Consider the following 27,628-nt stretch of genomic DNA (forward strand, 5'->3'; position numbering starts at 1 on the left):
CTGATCCTTTCTGAACATAGTGTGCCAATCTTTGTTTACAGAATTTATTCTGAAACTTTCAAACTTACTATTTTATAAATACTGTAATGGCACTTAATGAAGAGTGTTATGGTGGAGTGTGAGTTCTCTTTTGTCTCGTCATCTCTTTGGAAAAAATGGGATGATAAAAAAGCAGCTGAAAATCAAAATATGTATCTTTAAAAGGTGGTCTAAAGCCTTCTTTTTAATAGTGTCTGTCACCTAGTATTCAGAACAATGAAAAGCCAGTCTTCAGCCGTGGATTGCAGTGTGCAATCAAATAAAGTGCTAAACAGAGCGTGAGATGGTCCAGACTAACCACAGAAGGCCGATCATTGAGGGCATGATTCCTGGGCACAGTGACTCCGAGAAAGTGACTTTGTTTTCCTTAAAATATGTAGGTGCCAGCTAAAGCATTTATTACGCATGAGTTGCTGAGCATGTGTGTGAAGAGGGGAGAGGGCGATGGTGTAAGTTACCTGGCGGGCTGCTGGGCCTGGGGGAGCACTCTTTCTTGGAACTGCCTTAGGTTCTGCTCGCTGCTGTCGTGTGGCGGGCCGAGGCCTGGCTGAGGCGGTCACCGTGTCGATCCCGGCAGCGGAGCGCGGCCCCGCTGCCCGCTCGGACACGGCTGGCGCTCGGCGGCGCTCCAACGTGAGGGCGCGGCAGCGCCTGGGACAGCGTGCGGCCCCGCCGACATCCCACAGGCGCGGGGGTTCGTGCCAGGGCAGCCACAGCGCCGGCCGCTGCCGTGCGGCTCCGGGCCGGAGCTGAGGGCGCCGAGAGCTGAAGGTCGCACGATCTGCGCCCGCGCTGCCTCGGGCCGGGACCGATAGCGGCGGTGAGAGCGGGAAACGCAGCGCGGCTCCCCCCACGCCCACCGCGCAGTGGCGTGGCCCGGACGGGGCTGGTTGGCCCGGACCGCACTATGCCGGGAGGCCGGGGGCGCACCGCGCGTGCGCGGCTCCCTGGGCCGTGCCGGTGCGGCCGAGCCCGAGGCGCCGCGGGCGGAGCGCGGGAGGTGCGGGCGGGATCCCCTCATGGCCGGCCGGGCGGGGCCCCAAGCAGCCGAGGCAGGCTCTTGTTTACCCGACACATGCCGCTGGAGCTCGGGCTGACCCCGCCGGCCTTCCGAGCGCGTCCGGGCCGCGCTGCCGACGCGGTGGGTTGGGTGGGACTAGGCTGCGGGAATGAGCAAGAAGGGAAAGGCTGCCAGCCGTGCCGAGAATTGCGGTAGCTCTTCCTGTTGGCCGGTGCATTATGAAGATAAATACGTAATTGCCAGAGGAGATGGTGCTGTGGTGCTGAACGTCTCTGGTGACGAATGCTCCCGCTGCTCCTAGCTCCCTCAGTGCATTTATTGTTACTTAAACCTCACGTTCTTAGGTTTGCTTTTCTGCAGTGAGCTCCTGAAAGCCTCCTGACAGTGAGATCAAGGTGCCTTTTTCAGCTCATCTTTCCAGATGTCAAGCTTTCTCTGACTCTTCGGTTTCTCATAGCTGAAGAAAGTATATTTATTTTCTTTCTGCAGCTAAGATATGTTATTGATACTACTTCATTTGTATAATGATTTCAAAGAGAGTGGTAGTAAGACTGAGCATCCTGAAGCTAAAGCAGGTAGTATTCAACGATCTTGTCTAACTAAATCAGTGTCATACACTGTCTGAAGAGAGCAAGCCCTTACATATGCACCTTTGTGTCTGTGTGTATATGTACATAACTCTGCATATGTGTGCATACATTTATACATTCTTACATGTCCACATGCATGCAAACGTGTCTGTGCGTATGTTTCTATGTTAAAAAAAAAAAGTGAGTATATATGGTTTTGTTCACAGATACCTCAGCACTGAAATTATTATTCACTTACCTAAAATAGCAGACTATATATAAGTTAACTCAATATAAATAGTATTACTGTTTTTTTTTTTCATTATAAACAACTTATAAGAACTGTAGTAACTTCATTTTTGAAGGCTCTGTGCATTTATTCTCAGGAAAGTTGTCTGTGATCTGCAGCATGGGGAGTAACTGGTTGAAATGTACCTCTTCGGGGATTTCCCTGACCTCACAGTGTAAATCACTTTTCTGATACAATTTAAACTGGTTCTAGCAGTTTTGCATCCCGGGAAAATGCGTGTGTTCACATTGCCTTTTGTTGTTCTGTGTAGCAGCAAATGCAATTACTGGAGAGGTTCCAATGCTGATCACCCAATTAATATTCACATTTTGACTTAAATGTTTTAGTCAGTCTGGTCAAACTTTGGATTGGCAACACAAGTATGTGTTATTGGGCTGATGTTTTGCCATCGCTACTGTTGCTATCTGTGAAAGTAAGTAGAAGAGAGCTCTTGGACAAAGTCAAATTAAAAGGAAGAGGATGCAAGCAAGGACAGGTCGACTGGGAGGACTACAGAGAGATCTTTCAAGCAGTCAGGGATTAGGTTGGGAAGGCTAAAGTCCTGATGGAATTAAATCCAGCCAGGGATGTCAGGGGCAACAAGAAAAGCTTTAATATATATGTTGGTGATAAAAGGAAGATTAGGAGAAATGTGGGCCCCCTCTGGAAGGAAACAGGAGATCTGGTTACCCAAGACTTGGAGAAGGCTAAGGTACTCAGTAACTTGTTTCAGTCTTCACTGGTAAGTGCCACAAAAAGGCTGGAGAGAGTCTTTTTACAAGGGCATGCAGTGATAGAAAGGGGGATGGATTTAAACTGAGAGCAGGTTTATATTAGAGATTAGGAAGAAATTCTGGACTGTGAAGGTAGTGAAGCCCTGGCACAGGGTGCCCAGAGAAGCTGTGGCTGCCCCATCCCTAGAAACATTCAAGGCCAGGCTGGATGGGGCTTGGAGCAACCTGGGATAGTGGAAGGTGTCCCTGCCTATGGCAGGGGGTGGAACTGCATGGGCTTGAAGGTCCCTTTCAACCCAGACTAATCTGTGATATTATGATTCTCTGCTTAAGCAATGCTAGGTGAAAAACCTATCTTTGCAAATGGGTTTTTCTTTCTTTTTTTTTTTTCTTTCAGAATTTTTCTTGCTAAGGTAGTATGTTTCATTTATGGAACAGGAACATTAAGTCTCTTAAACTCTTTTTCAGATTTCTATTTTTTCAAATGGCGACATTAATTCACACTTTAGCAGATCATAGTGATGATGTTAATTACTGTGCCTTCTCATCGTCGTGCTTGGCTACATGTTCCTTGGACAAAACAATTCGCGTTTATTCTTTGAGCAACTTCGCTGAGCTCCCATACTCACCGTTGGAGGGTCACGCGTACGCCGTGCACTGCTGCTGCTTCTCGCCGTCGGGCCTGGTGCTGGCCTCGTGCTCCACGGACGGCACCTCGGTGCTGTGGGACACCCGCAATGGCCGCAGGCTGGCCGTGCTGGAGCAGCCCGGGGCCAGCCCCGTCAGGGTCTGCCGCTTCTCTCCCGAGGCCGCTTATCTCTTGGCAGGGGCAGCGGATGGCAGCGTGGTTCTCTGGAACGTGCAGTCCATGAAACTCTACCGGTGAGTCTCAAATAGTTTTTGATAAATACTTTGTTTTGAGGTGAATATAGTTCAAGCAGTATGCTGTACTGTATATAAGATATGCAGACTTACACCACCGATGGATATCACAAAGGAATGGCGATAGGATTTGGATGACCAAAAGATTATCAACAAGAGAGGGATAAGTGCTAAGTAGCTTTCTGTTTTTTTAAATTAAACAATGTGAAGTCAAGAAGCTTTAATTTTTGCAAAGTTATCGTACATCTAAATCCTGATTTTTTAAGTTTCTTTCATTGATTTAACATGAGATCAGAATGCATTGTGTCTGGTTTCTAAACAGTGGGTCAGCAAACTGTGGTACATAATACACAGTTAGTGGAGCCTGACTGTACAGTGTGCTTTGTATTGCATCACACACAGTAGTATAAATTAAATGTTTAATTACTAGAAGTTTTGAGTCCAGGAAGCTCCTAGAAGTTTGCTGGTAATCCAGCAACCAGAGTTTGGAAACTATGGACTGTCTTGAAACTGTACATTTTAAGAGAAAAAGTGACTAAAAGAAGTATTGGTGCTAAATAAGTTAAGCTTGAGAGTCAACATTTCACATAGGTTTCCAAGATGAGCACATTTATTGGTGTTGCACAGATAAAGGCATGAACCTTAGAGCTATCTGCAGAGTCCTCCTCTACATCTCTGTCTTCCAGTGAAGTCTTTAGGCCAGTTGTTGTAATGTGTATTTGGGCAAGACATTATTTAGGTTTTAGGGCTTATTACACAACTGAATTTCTCTCTAAAGTTAGAAAGGAAGTTAAGAATTTAAGCAAACTGGTGTTTCATTCAGGATTGAGGGAGCAGCTGTTTCTGAAAGACAGAATTGTTTGATGTTGGTAGTTCCCTGTCAAGCATGTCCCTCATTTTGTGGCATCTTTGCCTTCCACAGCAGTGATTTATGTGGGAACTGATAACCTATTATTTCCTAGTTTTATCTTTAAGAAAAATCAGGAAATTCAGTCATTAGTATTCTAAAATCTGAGGGCTTATTTGTTTTGAGACATTACTAGTGAAGAGATTATATATTTTGTTATTCAGAATGCTTGTTGCTGAAGGGAAAAACCAAGAAATATGAAAACATTTCTTACAATTGTACACTCTTAATACATGCAGTGATGCATGTTTTAGACCTACATCCTAATTTTCTTCTAGTTGAATGGTGGATGTATAATGGCTACTTAGAAACTATATTGTTATTACAAGCAGAAATTATTCTGCTTTGGTGTTTTCATTATAGAGAAATAAAAAAAACTTGAACATTTTGATCCTGTCCCCTTCAACTATTAAAAACGTATTTCAGAGTGTTAACAACAGTTAATTGTTAACAGGCCAGCAGTAGGCAACTTAACTTTATATCTATTTTGGGATATGTATGTATTTTCAACTGATGAATATTTTTATTGTGATTTGTAATTGCAGGTAGAAAAATGCATGTCCTGTTTTTAATAGTTGAAATCAGTATAACATAGAAATCAAAAAAGTACTTAAAAATTATGTCAGAGGAAGTTAGTTAACCATCTAATATCAATCTGTAGTCCTCTGTTTCTTTTGAAATAGTTGACTGTGTTGATGCTGAAAATGAGAAAACATTTGACTACACTGCTTTTTCACTTGACTAAATATATAGATGGTAATTGCAATAAAATTACATAAAATTTGCTCCTTATCTATTCAGCTATTGTAATTGACAATTCAAATTGTGAAGGAAGGTGGCTAGTTATATAAGTGCTATGGTCAATGTGAACAATAGGAAAGCAAGTTGACTTTTGTGTGTTTCTTACTGGTTTTTATTTCCTGTTCAGTAGTAATTTACAAAACTGATAATTGGCCTGCAAATTTTAAATGCATGCACAATGCTGTTTATTTTACTGTTGCTTTCAGAGCAGAATCTGCAACTTTTTGTGTGAAAGAAGGAAAGTTGTAAAAGCTACACTAAACAAAAAGGATTGTACATATAAAAATGGGAAGCACTGTATTGGATTTGATAGTATTCTTAATAAAAGAATTAAGGGAGACCATGTTTTTTGGAAGGTCATGGGTCTGATTAATGTGACACTGAGGAAAATTAAATTGCCTTGTCTTCTATGACATTAAGTTTGACACCTCTGGCAGTAAATAAAATTTCTGTCAGTAAAAGAGCATTAGCAGCTGTTCTATGAAGTATGATCACAGAGTAAATAGGACTGACATTTCTTGTCATGTGACATTTCTCATGGCTGTGATTTTCTCCCCACACTTAAAGACTCTGCTTGGCTGGATCTGGTGTTCATTAAAATGAGTGAGATTCTTTTGACTGACTTTAGGTTATCAGATAATGTAAAGGATGTCAGGCTGACTCCACTTCCTTCCTGAGAGTTGACCACACTTCCATATCTGCTGGAAATTTTCTTTGAAGATCAGTTTTACAAAGTGCTTTGGGTGACTTAATTAAAATACAGAATTTCTTTTCCACATTGCTTTCTCTTGTGTACAAGTGGTGCAAAATTAATCCTGCATCATAAATCACAAAGTATTCTACTCAGCTACAGCTTATCATATGGGCTAGTATGTGGTCTCTTTTGTCTCTAAAACCAGAAGAATTGTCAGTCTTTTTCCCCCTTGTTTGTGTACATGTAAATCTGTGTTAATTATAGCGTATATTTATATTTGACTTTTAAAATGTATCCTGACACAGAATTTTAACAGTGCATTGGGCCTTTTAAGTGTTAAATCCATGCAAATTGTCTTTAGTTTGAAAATTATTTTATCACTCAGTTAAAATTATTGCCTTGGGCCTCCATGTCATGCTTTCCTCTTGCTGTCAAAGAGCCGGAATGGTCCCTCCTGCAGAGTTTATTTTGCTCTCTTTTTATAGTTGGTTTGAGTTTCTCTTTCCTCTGTTAGCTAGTTCCAACGTGCAAACCTTAGAGGAGTTCGGCTTACTGTGTCAGACTGCATTTGAGAGATCACTTTGTAGAATTTTACCTACTCTGAGTTCAAATCCTGTGTACTCTTGCTTTTCAGATCCGGGAAAGTTAAAGGTGGCTCTTTGATGGCTTGTGCATTTTCTCCCAATGGAAACTTCTTTGTCACTGGATCATCAAGTGGTGATTTAACCATTTGGGATGATAAAATGAGATGCCTGTATAATGAAAAAGCACATGATCTTGGCGTTACCTGCTGTGATATTTCTTCACATCCAGTATCTGGTTAGTTATCCAACTCATCAGAGGAGGAACATTTAAAAAAAGAAAGATTTATTTCTCCCTAGCTCTTGTTTTCGTATTCTTTTTGCCATTGGTGCTTAAGATACAAATGACCTTGTTAAGAGCTGATGTTTTGGAATATTCTTAATATTCTTAAGTAAAGGTTGTGGTCAGGTTGGTGGGAAGGAATGTACTAGCTCAACAAACAAGGTGATAACTTTGAGTAGCTAACTACTCCCACGGCAGACAAGGGTTTTAGGAGATGCGGTGTATGATTACCATTCCCTGACTCATACTTCCGTTCCCAAGGAGCAGGACTGGATTAAAACAATGCAGAGATCTGTAAACGTAATAAGCTAAATGCTTGAACTGTGGCATATGAACAGATAGCTATTTTCCTGCACCTGACTTTGTAATTTAGAGGAATTTGGGGGAGTAATGAGCCCGGAATCTCCTGTATTCCATTAAGATGTTCAAAACTCTTGGAGCTGTTTTAGCATTTGATCACACAATCATTTACTTCTAATGGAGGTTAGGAAATTGGGAAGAAACCTCTTTGTCAGCTTTAGGAAGTAATGCAGCAACTTGACTTAACAACTTTGTGTGTATACTTGTGTGTATACTTTTGTGCTTTCCAGATCTACTATTGAGACAAAGTGATCTTTATAGACATATTTAGGCTTTTGTATTCAGAATACTCAAACTGCTCCTTCAAAGGCCCCAAAAGTTAAAACTGGGCAGCCACTTGCATCTTCAAGTGCTGAACTCAGCAGTAAGTACTGCTGTCTGTGTACCACCCTGTCTAAGGAGGTGGTGCAGAGTAGGAAGAAAACAGGAGAAAAACAGTAGGGAAGAAAGCAGGAGGAACCTGAGGAAGAAAACTCCATTGTGAACTAAGAGTTGCATCTGAGGGCAAAAAATACGTTGCAGCTGAAACAGATCAGAGTGTAATTTCCACCACTCCACTTCATATTGAGATTATTCTCTTGGTTTAAAAATTACAGTCTTCTGCCAAGATAAATAGGCAACAAAACAGATATTTATTGCACTGTGGATTTGTTCTGGCTGATTTATCATAATTCTTGATTTTTTTAATCTATGTATTATTGAAAGTGAATATATTTCCTTTTGTGTGGTGTTGTTTAATCATCAACCTTCTGGGATTTTTGGCAGATTTAACACATTATGAAATGCATACAAGTAGTGCTTATCCAGTACAATTAGAGATAGTTTTAAACTGAGACTCTCTTTACCTGCTTAATTCAGAGCAAGTTGTAATCCAGAGTGTCTGATAGGTTCTTTGTGCTTTAGGCTGTAACAGGTGGTTCTTCTGCCTTTGAAGTGGATTCAGTTACAGTTGCCTAGGATCTCATGGGGTCTAGAGCAGTGGTGCTGGAGTTTGGTGGAGTACCAAACTCCACCACAACTTAAGGTGGAATTTGGTACCATATTAAGGAATATAGGTCAGGTAAGGAGTAGAGGCAGGCTCCTGAGCTTTAGGAAGGCAGATTCCAGCTCTTAAGGGAGGTTGTCAGTAGGATCCCCTGGGAGACTGCCCTTAGGGACAAGGGAATGGAAGAGTTGGCAGATCTTTAGGAAAGTCTTCTACTGAGTGCAAGTCAGTGGTCCCCAGGAGTCAGAAATTGGACAAGGAGGGCAAGAGACTTGAATCACTGAGTCAAGAACTGCTGGTCAAACTAAAAGACAAGAAGCAAATGCACAGGCAGTGGGAACAAAGACGTGTATCCTGGGAAAAGTGTAGAGGTGAATTATAGTTGTGTAGGGAGGGGGTGAGGAAGGCCGGGGTGATGCTGGAACTGAACCTGGTAAATGGTTCAGGCCATGTTCACAGCCTCTCACCCAGCAGCACCCCCAAATCCTTCTTGGCAGGGCTGGTCTCTGCCTGTTCACCCCACAGCTTGGACTGCCACTGGGGCTTGCCCCAGTCCGATTGCCACACCAGCACCTGAGGTTCCCAGGGGCCAGCGCTCGAGCTTGTCCAGATCCCTCTGGGGTCCTCCCAGATCCTTGTCCTTCTTGTGTCCCCTGCACCACTCAGCTTGATGTCGTCTGCACATTTTCTAAGGGTGTGCTTGCTTCCTTCTTGCTGCCTATTAAATATCTAAATGAAGATATTAAATAGCATTGTTCTCAACACAGAACCGTGAGGGACACCACTGGTCCATTGGGACTCTGAGCCATGGAGCACTACCCTCTGGTTGCAACCATCCAACAACTTTCTTATGCATCTAACAGTCCACTCATGGATCATGATAATTCAGAGATGTTCATAGCCACTGAATCAGGAAGGGAAAGCTATGAATCTATTATTGTTGTATTTCACACTTAATGCAGTATTTACCGAGTGTTTGTCTGGACTGCAGTCATGAAATGTCAGTTTGTAAAAGTGAAAAGTTGAATGTGTAAAAGTATGAAAATTCCCTGTCAGATACTCTCAAATTTTGTACGTGTATGTGGTTTATTTTGAGAATTGCGGAACTGTAGGAAAAATGGGTATAACTATATAAGTTAGATTTAAAGACTGTAGTGGAATAATCAGAGGATTCAAACATTTCCCACCAAGAAAAAACATGAACACAGCTCTGGTCATAATCTACTTATTCAGAAAAGAGTATAATGATACCTATTTCTTACGTCCAAACTGTTTTAGAACTTCTGCAATGATTTTTATCTGATGTAGTTTACTGATCTGCTGTTATTTTCAGTGTTTCTGACTACCATTTATATATTTTAATTTTATCAGATAGTGAAAATGGATGCAAATACTTCCAGATGGCTTCCTGTGGACAAGATAATCATATCAAACTCTGGCTTATTTTGTTTGCAGATTTCTTAGGTTTGTATAGAAGTGTTTTTTGAATATACCAATGTCTTAGGTCTTTAGTGACAATTTAAATCAAAAATCAAATTTATACTACTGGATTCACAGCCAAACTAACCACAAGTTGAAAGTTTTCTTTAATTATTAGCTGGAGAACAGCTAAGGTATCCAGCAATTTGTGATGCGGGGCCATGTAGATTGTATTTAGCAATCTATTTATCAACAAGTATTGAAAGTACAGATTTAAAAAAAAATTCTACTGTGGCCTTTTAACAGGTTGATAGGTTGAAACCTCTTAATCTGCCTGGCCAGGGAGATATTTGTTTTCATGTTTCATGTTTTACCTGGGCCTTGAATAAGAGCTGGAGAAAAGAATGTTGACTCCTGCAAAAACCATGTAGAGACTAAGTAAATTGCCAAAAAATTATTCAGTGGGTACTTTTTTTGTAATCTCCTTTATATAAAAGTAGGTAAGGATTAATATTGTGTGTCCATATACACACTTAATTATCTAAAACCTTGTGAGACATGCTAAGACTACAAAGTGATAAAGTTGGAGATATTCAAAGGGGAAGTTGTGTCTGTGATCTTTGTATCCCCTTTTTTGTATGTTACAGAGTCACATTGGTGGAGCTTTGGGCTTCTTAAAGCAGCTTCTATTATACCTTGTCAAATATAGCCATATGTAATAATTTACTTTTTGTGTTTTTAGGTGTTCAGTTAAAATATAAATGCACACTGAATGGGCACTCTGCCCCAGTTCTGGCTTGTGCATTTTCATGTGATGGACAGATGATAGTCTCGGGGTAAGCAGCACCTTGTTGAAATGCCTGGCTGTCTAGATTCATGCTTCAATATTGTAAAACAGAAAGTTCAGAAGAGTTAAATATTTCTAAGTATTTATTATCAATAATTAAAGAATAGTTCTGTGACCTCTAGGGCTGTTGAAGTGTCTTTGCAATCAGTCTGTGTCTTGTAGGCAATTGAGTTTGAAATCTCGGGTTGTGGAAAAGGTTAATGAAACACTTTCCTTTTCCTTCTCTGCATAATTTTAATGTCAATGTATTTTTTTAAGGTCTGTGGACAAGTGCGTCATAATCTATGAAACTGTAAGTATGGCATAATACAGGATCATTTGTTTGGGTGTTGTCTTTAAATATAAGCACTGCTTCTGCAGTGTTGTATCAATGAAAAAATACTAAAGAATACAAATTATACTAAGCCAAAATACTTACTGAGCATATGGAGGCAGGAGGGGAAGGAGTCTAAGGAAAAATATCTCCTAAGAGTTGATCAGTCTTTCTCACTTTTTTATTTACATTGTGAGGATTTGTCAGTTGATTTCACTGCAGTAGGGTGTTACTCAGTTAATTCCATACTTACTAGTATTACAAGATTCATATTGAGGTGGAAGGATTTTTTTCTTATCCTAACTTTAGCTTAGCTTTCAAAGCAAGGAAGACTGTATCTTTTGACATAAAATCAGGAATGGTGAACATAGAAATTTTGTAGTTAGTTATATGTAAAGTGCACATAAAATAGAAGCATAATAAAGAATTCAAGAAAATTTTTATATTAAGTACAATGTCTTTAACCTATTGTTTAAGCATTTTCTATAATAACATTATCTCCTTTATGATTCACCTGTAAGTGGTATTTATACCTGTAGTACTTTATAGTATTAAAAATAAGAATTTTGCTGAAAATGAAGGATGAACAGATTTTAAACTTCTTCAGTTTGCTCAGCACATACTTGTATTGATACAATTTTAAAATTAGAATTAAAGTTTTTCACCAAAATCACTAATATAATACATGCACAGTTTTTGGCCCAGTTATTTTAGTAGTTTGAAGTTTAGACAGGTATGTAAGATGTCCTCTAGAGTTCAGGAGCCTCAGAAAATTGGAAGATGAAGGAAAGCCTAAATATTTCTTAATACTGTTCATCAGCTTTTATGGCCTTAGGTTTTTATCAAATGGGACAGTAACATTTCTAGTTCTGAAATTCTCCTTTGGAAATACTCAAAACCTGCCTAGACACCTGCACCTAGCTTTAGCAGCGGGGTTGGACTATATGATCTCCAGAGGTCCCCAACCGTCCTGTGATTCTGTGGGGAAAAGTAGGGACAATTAACTTTTCTGGGAGGGAGAGAGATTTCAACCTATATTAGGGAACTTTGGTCATGTTGGACAACTCAAAATACTGGAGTGCTGACTGATCAATTAGTGATTCAGAATCGTTTTGCTTATCATCTTTCCAACCTGTCTGTACCTGTCAAAGAAATGCAATTTTTCATAGGAGGGAGAATCTTTCCATAATAAATTAAAACTGCCAAGATTCAGGAATTTCATTTTTCAGTTAGTATTTAGTGGCCAAATAGAGAATAGGCCAAATAGGTGTGGTTAATTATTGGTCCAATTGAAGGCTTGTGGGTTGACCCCCACAATGACCCTTTTGGTTGTTTCTAATACAAGATTTGTAGAAAGAATGTCTTTATCTACACAACCAACCAGCCAATATGGATTTAATTCAGTCAGTACTCCTGGCACTCTTCTCCCTGCATGTTCCTTGCTGGCTGATTGTGCAGGGTAACAGTACTCCAGGGAATCGAACAGGGGCTTAAAGCAGGAATTTCAAGTTGCGTTTCTGACTCTGCTGCTGATCAGCTTTGTCAAGGCTGTGTAACTTCTCTGAAAGTACTTTCTGTACCTTGTGTTTCAAGAAGCAATAGTCCCTGTTTTGAAAGGAAGCAAACAAGTGAAGAAACACTTTTTTTATCCTTTAAGATTTAAAATCATAAAAAATCTTTTACAGAGTACTGGCAATACCCTTCATACTTTGTCTCAGCATACAAGGTAAGAAATCAGCATGATTATTCTGTTTCATAAATAAAATAAATCCTTTTCTAATGAATTTTCAGACTTTTTTTTTATTTATTTGTAGATATGTTACAACTTGTGCTTTTGCACCACATAGTCCCTTACTTGCCACAGGCTCAATGGATAAAACTGTGCACATATGGCAGCTTGACCTTAAGCAACCCTGTGCAGGTCAGTGTGTGAAGTATTTGAAATCTGTTCTTTAAATTCAAAACACCTTCTGAAGATGCAAAAATCCCTTATTCTTACCTGCACTTAATGTGTAACATCAGGATTGTGTACATGCTTTTTATCGTCTAATTAACCTGATTAATGCCCAGAAGAGGTATTCTCTTTTTGTTATTTTGTAAAGAAAAATATGCTAGACATATCTATATCTGTTTTTCTGATATTTGCAATTGCTTATTCTTTGGACAGCATTTAAGAGATGAATGTTATTGCCAGAGTGTTGGAAGATTTCTTGGACAGCCATAATTTGTGATGAGTTGAAAATATGCTAATTGCAAGTGTAATTGTCATTTAGAAATGCACTTTACAAGTTATTATAGCTGAAAAGCTAATTGTACTAATGACATTAGTGCCATTAATATAGGTTAACTAATGGTACAAATTACACCAGTACCTAAAGTTTGTGGAACAAAGGTACAGATTGTCTTTGTTCAAAGCACACAGTAAATTTGGATTTTGGTGTGCCTTCTAAGGATGTGCAAGATGATTCCAGTGTCTAGCACTTTTTTAGTTATTTGTTCAATTCAAATTTGACAGAAGTCTAGGCATCTAAGATATTAATTCCTCTAAATTTTGAAAACTCACAGGTAAAAGATAAATCCAAATTACTGCCCTCCCTCACAAAGCAATGTCTAAGAAGCATTTATTTTCTAAGATGAAGAATGTATAGTACTGAGAACACTTAAAAACGGGATCTATTAATGACATTGTTTCTTTGAACTGAGAATTAATTTTTTTTTTTTTTTTACTTTTGGGGGGTTGTGGTGAGGTTTTTTTGTGGGGGAGCGGGGGATGGTGTTGTTTGTTTTTAATTTGGTTGTTTGTTTTGTTTTTTAACTTTTTCATTTTCAAAGGAGATACTACAGAAAATGAATCAAAGGTGGCTATTGAGGACTGGTCAGAGGATGATGTTTCAGCCTGGCTCTGTGCACAGGATTTAGCAGACTTTGTTGGACTTTTCAAAATGAATAATATTGATGGGAAGGAACTACTGAATCTTACTAAGGAAAGTCTTGCTAATGAATTAAAAATTGGTAAGAGTGTTGAAATCCAAATAGTTTTTAATCTCTAGAGTACTTTGAAATGTTAGAATGAAAGCAAGCTAGGAGTTCGATACATGGGGTTTTTCCCCATGAAATACCTTTTTTATTTAATTTTCAGGACTGTTAAAAACCCCCTTATGTTACATTGTCCACGGTATTCCTTTTTTTTTGTGTGTGTGTTTGCTCATACCTGGAGACATACAATGCCCTTCTACTAGTGATGCTGTTAAATGGTCTTACCTGATTTTGTTTCTATTTTCCTTGTTCAATCTTGTATAATTAAGGTGTGGAAAAGGAATTTCAGATTTTCTCTATAATTCATGTTTCTCACTTTGGTAAATAGGGTGGTCTATAGTTTTTCCTATCAGCCTGCAGAAGTGCCATGTTTAGAATTGCAGGTGTTCACCAACCTTTCACTGAGTCGAACAGTGAAATTCCTAAGCATGCATTTGATGATGACTTTTGGTAAGGACCAAGCAAAGCTTGCCTGGCTCAGGCAATTTCTAATATATCAGGTTCATACACTCTCCTATTGCTCTATTGCAAAACTGTGATTACATTTTAGACGGACTCAAAAGATAGTGAACTGCACTGGAACTTTCAAAATGCAAGTTTTCTATTAACGGACCTCTTTGCTTTACCTCTCTATACTGTCCACTTCATGTACAAATAATTTTTCAGAGTCTCTAGGCCTGCGCAGTAAAGTTCTCCAGAAAATTGAAGAACTGAGGATGACAATGATCTCGGTTGCTGTTCCTGATGAGTTCTTATGTCCTATAACAAGAGAGCTTATGATTGATCCTGTCATTGCCACAGGTATGTCTTTACATGAAATGGATTAAAACTAATTACCTGTAGGTAAACATAGGCCCATTTTTGTGATCCCAAGCCTATTTTAACATCAGACCTAGAAAGATAAACTATTCTAAATAGCTGTTGCAACAAACAAGAATTGTGATAAACATATAATTTGCTGAATTACAGCTCTGATATGGAGAAAAATACTGTATCAAGCAACTTCTTCCTTTTCATAATGACCACCTTTATGTGCCTTTGTAAATATAATAACAAGCCTAATTACAGTGTTGGCTCAGTAGGTGCAAAATGAAATTGTGCATTCAGTGGGGCAAAAAGCAAACAAACAAACCAAACAAGCCCCACCCCCTCACCCCCCCCCCCCAAAAAAAATAAAACCAAAAAATAAAACAAAAAAAACAAAAACCAAAAAAACAAAAACAAACCCAAAAAACCCCCAGCCTCTTACTATGCTTTGGACACCATCTATAGGGCACTTAAAAGTTTGTAGAGTGAGACTTCTTTAAATGCAGCAGCGATTGGAACCATGATATGCCAGCAGCATAAGATGTTGTGCAGTTAAAACATTTTATGAAGAACTATTGTTTTGTAGTTCAATTCTTGGGGGGGAGAGGGAAGGAGGAGCATACGAACATCACAAGATCAGTATAATTTTTTTGTTGCTCTGTAAACAATAACTAACTTCATCCAGTTCTGAAGTATTAAGGCACACTTCTGAGAATTAAAATGGCCAAAATATGAAGACATTTGTTAACTGCTGGAGTAATAGTTCCTTTAGGCAGTAAGGAGTAAGGAGACAAGAGGGCATAGGGCCTGGGTTTGTATTCCACCACAGATATTCCTGGGTGACTAACACTTAGCTGGGGCCTAATATCTGTTCTTTAAGGATCAGCTGATTCAGCTACCAACTCTAAGAGCTGAAGTTCTGAACCTGGGCAGGTGGTGAGGGCTCTGTAAAGGTGCAGCTCAGGGCTGGGTCAGCCAGGTGGACAAGTCCCCTGTTCAGCAAAGCAGCAGGCTTTAGCTGTGTTAGGCAATTAATGGTACTGAGCTTTTACTTCACATTATGGATCATACCAACTGAAAATAAAGTCTTATTTAACTTGCAATATATTTTCATGCTTTGCAGGCAGAGATAGAAACTAGCCAGAACTGTTTATAGCCGCAGTAAAGATTTCACATACAGTGTACTTATTCTAGATCTCAATTTTCCTTTTTGGATATATTTCCTTACTTCCCTTTTACATTTAAACAGCTAACATCTGCACAGTGCCACAGTGCCCAAGCCTCTGTAATATAAGCTTTTGTTGATGGTTTCTTTGCAGATGGCTATTCCTATGAAAGGGAAGCAATGGAAAACTGGATCAGCAATAGACGATCTAGTCCCATGACTAATCTTCCTCTCCACTCTCTTATGCTCACACCAAACAGAACACTAAAAATGGCCATTAGTCGCTGGCTAGAGACTCAGCAGAAATAGTTAAACCACTTAATTTTGAAGTTGTTTGTTAAAATTAATTGAAATTTTATGCATCTGGAGGAATTAATTGTATCAGAAACAAATGGAAAGAAAAACTTGTGTTGCTCTTCTCTCTGTGGCTGGTTCAACCTTCACTGGTGGAAACTCCCAGAAGAACTTTAAGATCCTGGTAGTTCTACTTTGTGGTATTTCTGTTTAAGAATCAAGTACTTGAACTCAGTTTTTCAAATAAATTTTTCTTATAATTTTTACTACGAGTTTTGAGTATTCATCTTGCCAAGTCAGTCTTTCAGAAGGTAAGAAACAGCAAAGTATAGGATCTGTGTTTCTTTTTCTACTCTAAAAAACCAAAATGTGACTGTCTTTTTCTGTTCCCCATTACTGGACATGTAGTTGGAAAAGCTGGGAGAGAGTTTCTCCTGTAACCATCAGGGACCGCATCTCATCCCATAGGTATATTAATAATCTTTATTTTGTATGGAAAGAGTACAGTAGCTGTGCAAAAATAGAACTACAGGACAAGACTAATATAGGACTTGTACAAAATGTCAAAGAAACAGTAAACAATAAATAAGCTAAAGTGTAATGATACAAACTGCAAAAGGATGTGTACAGCTGGGTACAGCTGTTTACAATGTACAGAGAATACTGTAATTAAGCGTGATGGGAAGAGTATAAAGCTGAGCACTCCAACTGAATTGCACTCATAGGAATGTCACTGCAGCAGTTAATTTTCAGTAAGTTCTTGCCAATAAAATTCCTCATCTCCTTAAAAAACCAACTTCTCAACTTCATCCTGTCATGCAACTGCACATACTGTTCCTCAAACTTTCACGTTCACTCCATCCCTTTCTTGGGTTTCCCACAAAAACATTTACTAAGCATTTAGTTATTGTACCTTTTCACAAATAAACAATAAATCATTTTGCTTTAAGATAGCACCCAAAGGTGATTAGATACCCTATATAAAGTGCGATTATTGTTAATAGGCCATAATATTGTGTTCTTCAGTGCAATAACCAATATGGTCAAAGCCTCTCAATACACATGCAAATGTCACTCATTTTATTTAATTTCTTCTATTTACTAAAAATAGTTATATTTACACATCAAAGCATGGCTGCGTAGTTTACTCATACACAAATTATTTATGCTTCCTAAATGCACATCATGCAACTCAAATTAGGTCCCACTAGAAAAGTGATAAAATAATTTGATTTTTAAAAAATACATGCATGTACAGATCTGAGTATGCTGCAGCAGATTATCTCTCTTAGCACTGCTGTGAGACATCAGCACGTAAGCATTTGAGAGGTGTGAGTACTATGTGCGAGATGCAAGAGAACCAAAAGCCAAGATTGAAGCCATAGGTGAAAGGCTTATTTAATGGTAACATCTAATGGAAAAGATTTCTCTGCTTAAGCTCCTAGGCCAACCTAATCAAGTCTTTCTACACTCTTTTGTTATTCCAGTTACTGTCACTGCCCTGTGATGGTAGGAACAGTTGGAAGTGGTTGCATCCCATTAAAGACTGTTCCCTGGGACCCAGCCATGCCGAGGCAGTCAGTGTTTTGTAGAGCAGTCAAACCCTGTGATGCTGTGAGCCCAGTCTACCCCGTCAATATACAGAACAGTATTTATACATTTGATTCAATGAACGATCGCTTTGGTTGTGCCGTGGTGACGTGACTGAGGTGGCTGTCCTGAGTGCTGTGGGATGGCAGTTTGGCTACAGCATCGGGGTATAAATGAGAACCTTGGTTGGGTGATCTGCTGTCTGTACAGTGGGGAGGGATTTGGCAAGTGAGCTCCTCACGTTCTTTTGCTTGCACGCTGCTCTGGCTGCCATCTCCCAGGGCAGCACCTGTAGAGGATCCCTTAGCTGAGTAGTGTTTAACTGAGAACTGCTCCAAGTTGGAGGGCTGAATGCTTGCACAAGCAACATTTGTGGATAATCCACCTGCTGTCTGAGAGTGCCAAGTGCGACTAGACTGTGTGTTTTGCTGCTGAAACCTTGCAGTCTTGTCCATGATTCCCATAAATGGGGTATTACGAGGTCGGTGCTCAGTGCCCTGAGCTTGACTGATGTTGGTCTCCTTGAGTCGAACATCTGGGCCCAGCCCCTTAACACTGCCTGACAAACTGCTGGCTGAAGTGAAGCTGCCTGATGAGCTGGTAAGAATCACACTACTGCATGGAGAGCCAGAAGAGCCACCACTGGGTACAGGGCTTTGCTGCCTTGAGTCACTGAAATTCATTGGAGCAGAGGCTGTTGATGTGTCAGGTTTAGATTTACTAGCAAAAGAACGAGAAGAGAGAGTCTCATAATGCTGTGGATGTGAATGCTGGCTGGACACAAACTTCTCACTGTGCAGTTCTGCAGTGAGATCTGTGGAGATGCCTCCAGATGACAATGTGCTTGTCCCATCTACCTGTTGACTTCTACAGTGCCGGATAGGCAAGGGACTGTGGGGAAGATGCTGCAAAGATGATTGTGGCTTGGTGCTACACTGACTGCTTCCTTGTTTAGATCCAGGCTGGATGGAGCTCAGATGCTGATTAGTTTTTACAATCTGTGCCTGCTTTGTTGGCTGCATGATCAAGCCTGGCTCTCTCAGGTACTTGTTGCTTGTTCGGCTATGAGGGGACACACACTGAGCTTTCTGAACACCTTCTTGAAGGGTCCTGCTAAATAATGATGCAGCTGAGGAACACTGCAGCCTTTGTGGAGGAGAAATAGATTCATTGGGGTGTGGCAGTTCATCTTCCTTGTCTTGAAGATTAAAATTATCATTCACGCTTTGTACAATTCCTTCCTCCTCATTATCAGAATTGTTGGTTTGTTCAAGTAGCTGTGGAGACTGATGCTTCTGTTGCTGTGTTCTCTGGAGCTGTTTGCACTCCTCTTCCACCCGAGCCAAGAGACGTTTTATCTCCTGATTGCTGGGGCATATCTGAGTGGCTTCCCGTAGGTCAGCGAGAGCCGCAAGTAGTTTTCTGTTTAGGAAGAAGCAAGTAAACGATGAAAATTGGGGCAAATCTGTGTCCCTGCATTACCTATGACTAATCCACCTCCACCCTTTCAGCAAAATGTCCTGATTTGTTGCTTCCTGATGCAGGTGGTGACAAATTAGAACTGCAAGTTCTCCACCTCAGGAAATTCTTAACTAGGGTGGAAGTGCAGACCCAACCCTAAACACTTCCCTAAAGTATCCTGACATCCCATGCAGGCAGGCAGAACTCTCTGCTGGGAACACCAGGAACTGACACTTTGTCTCACAAGCTCTTCCACAATTACCTCCAGAGTAGGGAACCTGCTGAACTCTGCTTCATGACCATTTATTGGTATGTTTAGAAAAGACATGGTGAATCAAAAAGGCACCTCTTCCTGTATTTCAGCTATACCACCATAGTTTGTTATTCTTTCAACCTAAAGAGATAGTTCCTCCTCTCTTCCCCTTATTTTTGTCTTCAGCTGCTGATTCATCATATTCTTTCCTATCAAAGCAGCCAGTAATAAATCATAAGCTTGGCAATAAATAATGATGTGCTGGAGCTGGGTGACACACTGCTGGTCACATTCTGCTGAATTGTGTGGAGCAGCAGACCCATTCACTGTTACATTTAAAATAATCCCTCTTCAAATGAATTCGTTACTTTCTGGACTGCCTCATAAATACTTACAGAGTATTCAGTATCACTATTTAGATGTGGTTGGCTTTATCTGATAAGAGAGACCTAGTACAGATGCAAAGTGCATTACAAAATAGGTTTTTCTTTGCAAATTTGAAATGTAACTAGCATAAAAGAACAAGTTATTAAAAATGGCAAGTTAAAAAAAAAAATCTCTGCAGACATGCAAAGACTCTAACAGTACCTGCTGTTCCTCTTGGCTCTTGCTCTGGCATAATAGGCTTCATAACACTTAGGCTTCAGATCCAAGGCTTTTGTAGCAAACTCTTCAGCCATTCCAAAATCCTAATAAAGGAAGCAAACATGCTCGTTACACAGCACCAGTCAAAGCAAGCTGCCAGCTGCAGGTCCTGCTCTGGCTCCAGGGGCGCAGACAGCACATGTGGCAGAGGCTCCTGCTCCAGTCTGCAAGAGCAGGTATTTGCTCAAAGCACACACAGGCACAGCCATGGCACCTGGTTGTGCTGGTTGATAACAAAGATAGCAGTGTTTTTCATTCAGTCTTTTAAAAGTACCACAAAGATCCAGTAGTTCATCATTCCACGATCACTGCATGATGTAAGACCAGCTGTAATAGATCCCCTGCAGCAACACTCCCTCATCTTGCAAGCTACCTATTTACTGACGTGATAAAGCCCAAGATCAGGATATAGTGAAAAGGATTCTAAAATAGCATGGATAGATGCCCACATACAACCCCAGTAATGCAGTAGGATGTAAGTCTGAGATTCCCAATGTCCAAGAGGCAGCAGACCGACAACTTACATTTGTTTTGCGGCGACATCGCGACAAGTTCAGGTATAATGAAACTCTCAGCTCAGTGAAGGCTTTAATTTCCTCACCAAACCCTTCCCTTGGGAACTTCCTCAACGCATACTGATAGCGCTGTGCTGCTTCCCTCATCTTGCCTTTCTGCAAATTTTTGGGAACAAGAGATTTTTCACAAACTTTTAATATTGCAATACTATTGCCAAAAAGCATATTTATATTTGACATCTACCAAGAGCTGCCCTTCAAGTAGAAAACACAGAGACAGATTTTTTAATAAATATTCACAGTATGAACTATGCTGTCAGAAATGCACAGTGACAGCCTGCATGTTAATCAGAGTTTGTGTCCCTTTCTGAAATCAAATGTTTAATGGTATTTGACAAAGATAATACTTGAAACTAATATGTATTGCTAGTACCAGAAAAAAAATCATATAATCTGATCTATTACTACTCTGTTCAAAATACTAATAGATCAGATTACATAATTGAAAAGGAGGCATACAGGCATTCAGTCTACCTTCAAGCAGAAGTCCAAGGTTCTGCTGCCAGAAAAAAAGAAAAATCTACCTACTTTATAGAGCGTATTTCCTTCTTCCATCAGTTTCTGCAGAAGAATCAGGAGAATATCGGGTTTGGATGTGGCCATTGCCCATGCTGCATTTCCTGCAAGTTAAAAGGGAAGAAAATGTGTTTCTGTTGTCTACTACAGTAGAAAGCCTGGCCCTCCCTACTTCAGTATATAGTCCACCTATATGGAACCAGTATTACTATTATCATCATTACTAGGGTGTACACATTTAAAATGCATCTATGCCGTCACCTGGACAGCAGCCAGGTATTAAATGGTCTGATACATTTCACCCCTGTGAAGGAATGTACAGAAGTCACAATTTAATTCAGGCCTAAGTAAGAACCTGTATTTGATCACACTTACTACCTAAATAATACGAAATAGTGATTCAAATGTATTAAATATTCAGTAATTATCACATACACAACTGCATCCTGTACTTGCCTACTGGCAATATGTACTTACATTTCTTTGGCCTACCCTTTGCAAAAATACACAGTTCTATAGTTTATTAGAAGAATGTTATTTAGAAGTAAAACTTCCTAATCTAAGTCATTTATGGTGCCAGAATTATGTATCGGTGATAACACAATCTTCATTTTCTTGTCCTAAGGCAATATATTAAGGCAGAGTAACCATATACAGTGACACCTCCAGACCTCACCATCAGCACACATCAAAGAAAGAGCAGAATTAAAGTCCTTGCGTCTCCTCACTTCTAAAGTGAGTCTTGTGTGTCTGCCTTTAAAGGAGATTGTTGTTTCTCTTGGGTGGACATCTGCAAACCAGATAGCCTGCAAAAATCTGGGGGTTTATTTAATCTACTTTACAGAAATAATTAATTCTGGTAGAGCAGAACCCAGTTGTTTGCTGGTGCAGGGCACTTTCACTAACCCAGCTTAGCTCCCTTTCTCAGCAGCATGACCACGACTGAGGTATTGCGGCAGCCGATTGCTCTGTCCAGTGGCCTCATGCCACTGTGGTCCACATGCTCAATCATTGCTCCTTTCTCCACCAAATACTGCACCTGGGAGAAGAAACGAGACATGCCTTGTAACATGGCTTCTGGTAGGAAAGGCAGACCAAGGAAATATTTAAGGTACTGTGTAATCTTCTTTGAAACACACTGAACATATGCTGCTGAGTACAGTACAGCCATCTAAGGCCCACCAAAGGCACCACAGCACAGGCAGGCTGGAGGGAAGCAGCAGTTCTTTCTCATAACCATTACTTGGCTCAAGTGCCACGAGCAGTGATCTTGTAAGGGAAGAGGCACCAACAGTCCTACCCATGGACAAGCACCATGACCTACAGCCATGGGCCTGCTCAAGAACCTCTTTACTGGCACTGTCCCTGTCCCAGCCTGGCCAGTAGCTGAGCTCAGACCTACTGAAGGGACCAATTTAGGCAGGAAAATGGGAGCTGGTACCACTCCAGGACAATGACCTATAGCAAATGCAGGGACAGGAAGGAGCCTGGACATTCTCATTCTCCAGTACTCAGTGTCACGGGCAAAAGCACACACAGTGTCTAAATCTACCAAAGCCACTATGAAACCTGAGGACTGACTTACAATTTCAAGTTAAATCAGACAAAGGCTGAATGAGACAGCATGCTACAGCGAGTTACATGCCACAGCAGCACCTTGTGTATGCGAGCTGCAGAAACACAGATGTAAGTGTGAGAGGCTCTGTGTGCTCTTCTGTCTAGTTCCTTGCTGACCTCTCCGATCTGTCCACAGTGCACACAGACCTGAGTGTGCCCTTCCTCTTCTTAGGGTATTTTCTACAAAGGCACCAACTGACCAGGACCCTGAGAAGGGACCTCTATGTGTTTGCAGCATAATTCTGGGCTTCCACTTACCTAGAAAATGCTTTCCCAAGCAAACATTTTCAATGCAGTCAAGATGAGAGGAGTACAACCCCCCTAGCTACTTTCCCAAATTTCCTATTTTAATAGGCAATATTTTTTCTAAATTCTAAATTTTTGTAATTTTTTATTGAATATTATGTTTTGCTATACTTACAATATCAGCATCCCCATAAAAAGCTGCCAAGTCTAGAGGTGTTCGTCCGTTTTTGTCTGTCTGATCAGTTGCTGCACCTTTCTCTACTAAATACCGAACTACTTCCTTGTGGCCTTTCAGACATGCCCAGCTCAGAGCTGTCAGTCCTTCCTTGTCCAGAGATGAAACAGTTGCACCTGTAAAATGAATATGAACTTTGTTATAAAGATTCTCTGTTTAAATGGAAAAATTCCTTAACACACCCAGATGCAATCCCTAGTGCAGCTGTAATCTGCTATTTATTTTCTACCTTCAGAAAGGAGAAATTCCACAGTGCTCAGATGTCCTTCACAAGAAGCCACCATCAGTGGTGTCCGGCCTTGCTTGTCACTTAAATTCACATCAGCTCCGTGCTCCACTAGAAGTTTAGCAATCTGAAATAGAAAAATATCAATTTTAAAATACATTCCTTGCACCAGCAGGGTTTTAGATTGGGTATCAGGAGAATTTCTTCTCAGAAAGTGGTGTCCAGCCATGGCACAGGGGCAGGGGTGGAATTCCCACCTGCCCTGAAGGGATTTAAAAATCCTCTGGGTGTGACACTACAGGACATGGGTTACTGGTGGCCTTGGCAGTCCTGGGGAACAGTTGGCCTTGCTGGTCTTGGAGGGCTTTTCCAATCTTACCCACTCTATGATTTTATGAAATTGGAAGATTGAGATTTCAGCCATAATATCATGAATTTTTAGCAAAGAGGACTAAGGTGGTATTTATGCTAACCACTGAGAAGTTCTATGTAGCTAAGCCCTGACTGCAGTTCAAGGCCTTCTCCTGATAGGAGAGGCCAGCATGAGGAAGGCTTCTGAATCCAAGGTTCTCTCTCTGCACAGCAGCAGTATAAAAGATCTGAAATCACCTCTGATCTTCGCCTAGGAAATAAAATATTTTAAACTCACGTTATTTTTCATGTATATTATAACTAAGACTGTTGTTAGGCCAATGTGCTTTTTAAGTTATTTCCAGGGATACAAAGGGCTTGGAAGTGAAGCTTCTGAGCATGTCCCTCTGAAGCAGATGCAAATGTGTATTAGAAAATTGACACTAATTATTTTCAAAATTAGAGATGGGAAGAATCAGGGACCGCCAAAGTGTCCCCAAAGCTGTGCCAGACCTGCCAGTGGCCCTGCCGGACGGCGCAGAGGAGCGGGGGCACGCCTCTCCTGCTGGCTCTGGTCACGGCTGCTCCGTGCCCGAGGAGTAACCTGCACACTTCCAGCTTTCCTCTTCCTGCAGCAGCTGTCAGGGCTAGAGAAAGCATTTGCATCAACATTAGCTCTTGGCTTATTTGGCCTTTGGACACACACACAATATGTGAGTGTTACTGAATCCCCATTCTTTCAGCTTTTCACTGTGACACGCATTGAAAGCTGAAAAGAACAAAACAAGAAAATACTTTCCCCAGCATGATTTTTTCCCCCTCTTCTGTTTTGCTGATATCATGTTTTTAAAAGAACTTGAAATTTAAATTCTGTTTTTTGTGTTGAAGCCTCACCAGTCATGCCAACAAGTATTAAAAAATGAGTTCATGTGTGACTTATGCAAGAATCTGCAAAGGACTTGCTCCTCCAGCTTCTAAAGCCTAGTAACTTCCACTTTGTGAATTTCCTGTTACTCATTTTTAGCATTTTCAAACATGATCAAGTAGAATTCTTTTTTTAATTCCAATGAATGTTGAAAGTAAAGGAAATTACAAGCACTGCAGGAAGAAGTAAATATTTCTTTTTTAGCACTTATCTTACCCATTCCCTCCCTCCTGAGTCAATGAAACTGCACTGTGTAACAGTTATAACAACTGTTTAGAGCTGAATAACTGGAAAGTAACTGTTATGGATATCAATATTACAAGCAAAAGAGTTGAGCCTTGTTCAAAAATCCCCCTTTTATGGAGTTCACTTCCTCAATGACTGAAGATTCCCAATGCATTATGCAAGGATATAAAACACACTGACAGGAAAATACTGAAGAACAAAATTAATTTAGAAGCAGATGTATGACTTTTGGAATTCACTGAATTTGCAATGAGGGTTTTGTACACATGTAGGAACAAAGCACAGCTGCTTCTTTAGGATGTGAGAGGCCACTGACCATCATCCCAATGCTGCTCCCCACCCTCGGCCATTTCCACGGAATGGAGATGCCACTCACAAGGCACAGCAGGGAACTGCAGTGCAGGCATTACAGTCTGCCTTAAACACTACATTTGCCTTTCCCAGATGACCAAAGGCAGCTCTCTCCTTCCACTGCCTAATCAGAACAAATGAGACGATGACCCAGCATTCCCTGAAAACTAATGATATATAAACAAAGGTTCTCAAATAGACAATCCAAAACTTAAGCACTGTATTTCTACAATTTTCCATTTAGTTAAAAAGTCAGTAATTTACAGTAATTTTAATAGAAAATAGTCCTTCAATACTTAAGATTAATAGATTCAGTAAGTTAAAACCATACTTATAAACTGCATTTTATTATTAAAACAAATATTTTCCATTAATTTTATTATGGAGAATTAAATTTAAAAAGGAAGATTAAAAACTCTTTATTCTTAGCAATGATAATTAGGAAACACACAAGAAGGGAAATACCTGTTTCTCCCCACAAGGCATCAGTGTCATTGATGTCCATGTCATGGTCTTTTTCGACTGTCAAGATGTAATGAACCACCTGCAAAAGCAGTGAGCAGAGATGTGCTGAGCCATAACAGCATCAGTTGTCACACATATGATGCAGAAAGCAACAAAGCCATGCAAAACAAGTGAGCGTACTTCTATCTCAAGGCATATAATCGACAGAAAAGAAAATCAGTATTATGCAAAACAAATTCAGTAGGACTTTAGAATGACTTGAAAACAAGTGAATGTTATTTAAAACAGTTTAAAAAAAGCCCAGTGCTCTTCTGTGAATTTATTGTTTGGCATGACTATGATTTAATGAGCTCTCATGTGGCCTACATAGAACAGAATAATCAAAATAAACAATAGCAAAAATAAAGCCTCCCAGTTCAGTGAGGAAATTTCAGATAATCTAAAACAAGATAGCAAAAATGAGAATATTTGCATACATTTTGTAAAATGGTGATACCTAGTTTTTTCCTTCCATATTGGTTATAGCTTACCTGTTTTTCTAAACTTCTTCCCAGAATGGTCTAAGAATATGTTGATAAATGGCAATTTTTAAAGCTGAAATAAGCTTTAAATTAAGTTTTGTTGTTTCCAGAATATTAAGGAAATTTGTATTTTGAAACCACTTGCTAAAAGATCATTAAATGAAAACTTTTTCTCATTACTGTTTCAAACAGATTTTCTAATGGAGCACATGGTCACTGAGGCTGCAGTCAACAGGTGAGGGAGGAGAATCATACTAACAAAGTTTGGGATGCTACAAGAAAAAACAAAGGCAGAAAAGGAGGAAGAATGTGTGTGTTTCCAGGCTGAAAACTGTTGCATACAATGTATGGAAAACCCTAGAATTCAAAATGCTAGGACACATAATTTAGTAAAATTCATGAAACACACAGATCTTCTTTCTAGCTAAGAATACAGCTTCTTAATGTCTTAAAAATAGAGAAATATGGACATTTTTCACTTATGTATTTATGATTAATGTGATCTCTTTTGTTGCTATTCAGGAGTTGACTGCTTTCATTTAATCAGTGGACAGCAAACAAGAACTTTTATGGGAGTAAAGGAATTATCCATTCATCCAAGTTAACCACAGTTCACAATCCTCAAGTTTATATTGTAAGACAGTGATGGCTTATATACACCATCTAATAAATTAATTGCACATAGACATGTCTATATTTGGATCATCTAAACAACTTCCAAGATCAGACTCTTTATCTTATAGCAACTTAAAGCTAGATTTAAAAGAAGTAAATATTGAAACTGCTTTATTGAAGAGATTTTGTTTCCACTTTGGTATGTCACTTACTACATAACTAAGTCCCCTAGCCAAGCTGATCTTCATTCAAGTCTCTTTATTTACCCATTACTTTTCTATCAAGGTTACAGTTTATTTTCCCAATGAACAGAAAACATGCTTGTATTACCTAAATATCCAAAGCATTTTAAGTACTTCTTATGCGTTTATTTTTAGTGTTCCTTCCCAAATTTATGTCTAAAGTGACACTGAGCTAAATTCTCTAAGTTGGTGTGTGCATCAAGCTAAAAACTGAAGTCTGTGCAATTGCATGCAATGAAAAAAATTCAACCTGAAGTAGAAACATATTTGGGTGGATCAGTGATACAGAAAATCACCACTACCAGAGATTTAGGACTATTTCCAAGGACGGGGAAGAGAAAGTAGACAGAAAATTACTTATAAACAAATCCTGAAGCAAACTGTACTATTGGTTACTCAGCTAGAGCATTTAAACAAGCTGCTAATATGTACTACAATAAATATTGCATCAACAATTCTTTCCAAAAATAGCTGCAAGCACTGTTGTATAGTTTTGATGATTTCGACCAGATCTGGAAGCAC

General features: G+C 39.8%; 2 protein-coding genes across 28 annotated transcripts in view; one reads left to right on the top strand and one right to left on the bottom strand.

Annotated features, from left to right (window-relative positions):
- The first annotated feature begins 729 nt into the window (after positions 1 to 729).
- On the top strand, positions 730 to 27,579 carry WDSUB1 (WD repeat, sterile alpha motif and U-box domain containing 1). Of its 10 annotated transcripts, none has more exons than XM_085584804.1 (12): positions 730 to 859; positions 1,550 to 1,635; positions 3,121 to 3,534; positions 6,571 to 6,755; positions 9,517 to 9,609; positions 10,307 to 10,400; positions 10,670 to 10,703; positions 12,410 to 12,450; positions 12,539 to 12,645; positions 13,557 to 13,736; positions 14,427 to 14,561; positions 15,887 to 16,295. In XM_085584804.1, exons 3-12 carry the CDS (start codon positions 3,137 to 3,139, stop codon positions 16,039 to 16,041), a joined length of 1,422 nt encoding a protein of 473 aa, XP_085440930.1. In that variant the 5' UTR covers positions 730 to 859; positions 1,550 to 1,635; positions 3,121 to 3,136; the 3' UTR covers positions 16,042 to 16,295. The 10 variants fall into 10 exon arrangements, with proteins under 10 accessions (XP_085440930.1, XP_085440934.1, XP_085440933.1 ...); XM_085584803.1 differs by lacking the exon at positions 730 to 859 and adding an exon at positions 982 to 1,039; XM_085584802.1 differs by lacking the exon at positions 730 to 859 and adding an exon at positions 999 to 1,455.
- Positions 16,492 to 27,628, bottom strand: part of TANC1 (tetratricopeptide repeat, ankyrin repeat and coiled-coil containing 1) — a 57,508-nt gene continuing 46,371 nt past the window's right edge. For all 18 annotated transcript variants that reach the window (XM_085584795.1, XM_031505463.3, XM_085584794.1 and 15 more), the window contains 9 exons: positions 25,729 to 25,807; positions 24,255 to 24,388; positions 23,394 to 23,517; positions 23,105 to 23,280; positions 21,973 to 22,105; positions 21,079 to 21,170; positions 20,500 to 20,646; positions 19,919 to 20,019; positions 16,492 to 19,038 (listed from right to left, as the gene is read on the bottom strand). In XM_085584795.1, coding sequence (XP_085440921.1) covers positions 17,679 to 19,038; positions 19,919 to 20,019; positions 20,500 to 20,646; positions 21,079 to 21,170; positions 21,973 to 22,105; positions 23,105 to 23,280; positions 23,394 to 23,517; positions 24,255 to 24,388; positions 25,729 to 25,807 — 2,346 coding nt within the window. In that variant the 3' untranslated portion in view covers positions 16,492 to 17,678. The remainder of the gene's footprint in view (positions 19,039 to 19,918; positions 20,020 to 20,499; positions 20,647 to 21,078; positions 21,171 to 21,972; positions 22,106 to 23,104; positions 23,281 to 23,393; positions 23,518 to 24,254; positions 24,389 to 25,728; positions 25,808 to 27,628) is intronic.

This window comes from Lonchura striata, chromosome 7, assembly GCF_050655825.1.
Source record: "Lonchura striata isolate lonStrDom1 chromosome 7, ASM5065582v1, whole genome shotgun sequence".
Taxonomy (NCBI): domain Eukaryota; kingdom Metazoa; phylum Chordata; class Aves; order Passeriformes; family Estrildidae; genus Lonchura; species Lonchura striata.